Raw genomic sequence first — 2,720 nt, forward strand, 5'->3', positions numbered from 1 at the left:
TTGGAAAGGCGGATCGTTAGGGACACGGTTGATGAGTGTGGAAGTCCTACCTGTGAGATCTGCATTCGGCCACCAGCCCAAGTCACAAGCCTTGCAGGTGAACTCGTCTTGCATGTACTCATTCTCTTTACAGGCCGTGCAAATCCAGCAGCAGCTCACTTCTCCCTTCCGTATGACCTGTAACAGAGAGATATGTCATGTGCCTTAAAGATGGCTTCTCCTGGAAGTCTTCTATTTCAGATGTGGACTTGTTTTCATACTATGATAAGACAAAAAAAAAAAAACACCAAGTAACTTAAAAAAAAAATCCTATATGTCAAGGAACCTCACTCAGTACATGGATTGAAATTACCTGATTATCTTAGAGTTCACATGTGAATTTCAATTCATTCCATGCTGGATTTTAAGGCTTTTCAATAACAATTTCTTTGATAAAGAGAATGGAATGCTTTATCTTTTGCTGAGCTAGAAATGGAACAGTTGAATTTCATCCTTATTTATTATTATCTTTTAATATTATTATCTATTAATTATTTTTAGAAAAGTAAAATTATATTTTTCTTCTCTGAAAGGGCAACTAATGTTTAAACACAAATATTTCTATGTAATAAAACCTTATTTATTCATCAAAACTGAGGGATTATGGGTTTTTTGTTATAATTATGAAAGTCTGAGAAACTTTGTATATGTAAAAACAGAATGATGGCTAAGAAAGTATAACCCTATTGTTGTCCTTATTACTTACTCTAGTGAATTGAAAAGATCACATAAATTGTTGGAAGAAATATCACTAGCTCAAAATTACTGAAGAATTGCTTATTATCCAAGCAGTTTAAACTTTCTCCGATCTTCAATTTGTTTGGTAAGCACTTTTTCACTTACACAATACAAAAACAAACATCAAAACACATTACATTTGAAGTGACTTTCTTGTAAACAGCACATAATTAGATTTTGCTTTTCATCTCCTGTCTGACAATTTCTGCCTTCTACTGATGTGTTTAGGACATCTACATTTATTATAATCATTGATGTGGCTGGTATGAGTCAGTTATTTCTTTTGTCTCATCTGTTCTTTATTTCTTTTTCCTGTTATTCTGCATTCTTTGGGACTGAGAATTTTTTAGAATTTTTAGCATTTTATCCCTAATATTGGCATACTTACTAAACCTCTTTGTTGTTTTTGTGGTTGTTGTAGGCATGACAATACACCCATTAACTTATCACAGTCTACCTTCAAATAGAATTATACAACTTCATGTGTAATATAGACTCATGTATAATGTAGACTCCTATAGCAATAGCCTTCCATTACCCCCTCTCATCCTTTGGGTTATTATTTTAATATATTTTACTTATACATATTTATAAGCCCCCCCACAACAATTATTTCTACTTTAAACAATCATCTTTGAAATACATTTTTGAAATAAGAACATTATTATATTTTATATTTATATGCACACTTATAATTTCTGGTGTTTTTAATTTCTTTGTATNTAAGTCAAAGAGCCCTAATCAATGGTGGCGATCCTTTGGCAGTGGGCAGACAATATACCCACAACGGAATATCTCTAGGGAATAAAAGATGTCTTTGAGTTCCATTATTATATCATGTTAGATCTTTTAAAAACTTTTTTTTGTATATTAATGTTTTATAATAGGATAGAAGTTCTCTTTCCTGTATGAGATAAGCCCCAATTAAAATGAAAATGGAGTAGTAGGAAAAGTTTGGGAAAGCCCAAAAAAATGTAGACAAGAGAAAATCTGTTGTACCTCAAAGCCAAGACTTGTGCCTTCTAAGGTCAACCTGAAAAAGAGGCTGCTTTTTCTCTGAGCCTCTTCCTAGTCAGCAGTGGTGTCAGTAAAATAGCCTGGAGGACTGACTACTCAACCCCAGTTCTCAAGCACAATGGTGATCTAAGGGGGGCTACTTATGCAAGATGAAAGGGCCCAGCAGGAAGCACACACTAGGACAGGGGAATAAAGATGTGAAGAGAGACACAGAGACAGTGAGAGAGGAGGGGTGTGTCCAAAAGAGGTTGGGAAAGCTTTTCCAAGCTAATGAATTGCTTGCAACTATGTGATAAGTGGCATAGGCAGAGAGCATTAGATCCAGGGACAAAAAGCCCTGGATTTTCATAACGGACCCTCTATTAGCCAACTACATTCACATAGTCCTAGATGAACTTGTGGGAGTCCCGTCTTCTTTCTAGTTCTCTCAGTAAAGCAAACACTCATTAGGGAGCTATCATGTTCAATGTAGGAGGGTATAGCTGGAGAGTAACATCTCTCGAAGGATGGGACAGGAAGTAAGTGTCTCAGAGCCAGTGAATGAGAATCTCTGCACGCGAGTAATTCCTAGGTAATTTTCAGGTGCGTTAAAGTTGAAAACCAGTTTTCAGCTAGAGAATAAAAAGGTGAGATACAGTTTGTATCATCAAAAATATTCTGATCTAATTTCCTTTTCTTTAAAAAGGCCTTTGTACAGGTGATTTCTAAAAGGTTGCCAGTACTCATTTTAATTTTTTTTTTCTAACAGGATTTTATGAGCTATTCTCACTTAATAAGTATGATTTTAATTATGTGACCTGGTTCTACTAACCCAGCCATTTTTGATGTGCTTTGAATAAACAACATAATCTCTTAGTTTTATATTCTTTTTTTTTTTTTAAAGATTTTTTTATTGGGGAATTAGGATATGGGAACAGCGCTGGGAA

The 2,720-nt window shown here is 34.7% G+C and overlaps 1 protein-coding gene across 1 annotated transcript in view; it reads right to left on the minus strand.

Moving 5' to 3' along the window:
• Nucleotides 1–2,720, minus strand: part of GRM1 (glutamate metabotropic receptor 1) — a 391,756-nt gene that overhangs the window by 58,620 nt on the left and 330,416 nt on the right. The window contains exon 6 of the mRNA XM_019638971.1: nucleotides 51–177. Coding sequence (XP_019494516.1) covers nucleotides 51–177 — 127 coding nt within the window. The remainder of the gene's footprint in view (nucleotides 1–50; nucleotides 178–2,720) is intronic.

The sequence above is a fragment of the Hipposideros armiger genome, unplaced genomic scaffold (genome assembly GCF_001890085.2).
Source record: "Hipposideros armiger isolate ML-2016 unplaced genomic scaffold, ASM189008v1 scaffold_41, whole genome shotgun sequence".
NCBI lineage: Eukaryota > Metazoa > Chordata > Mammalia > Chiroptera > Hipposideridae > Hipposideros > Hipposideros armiger.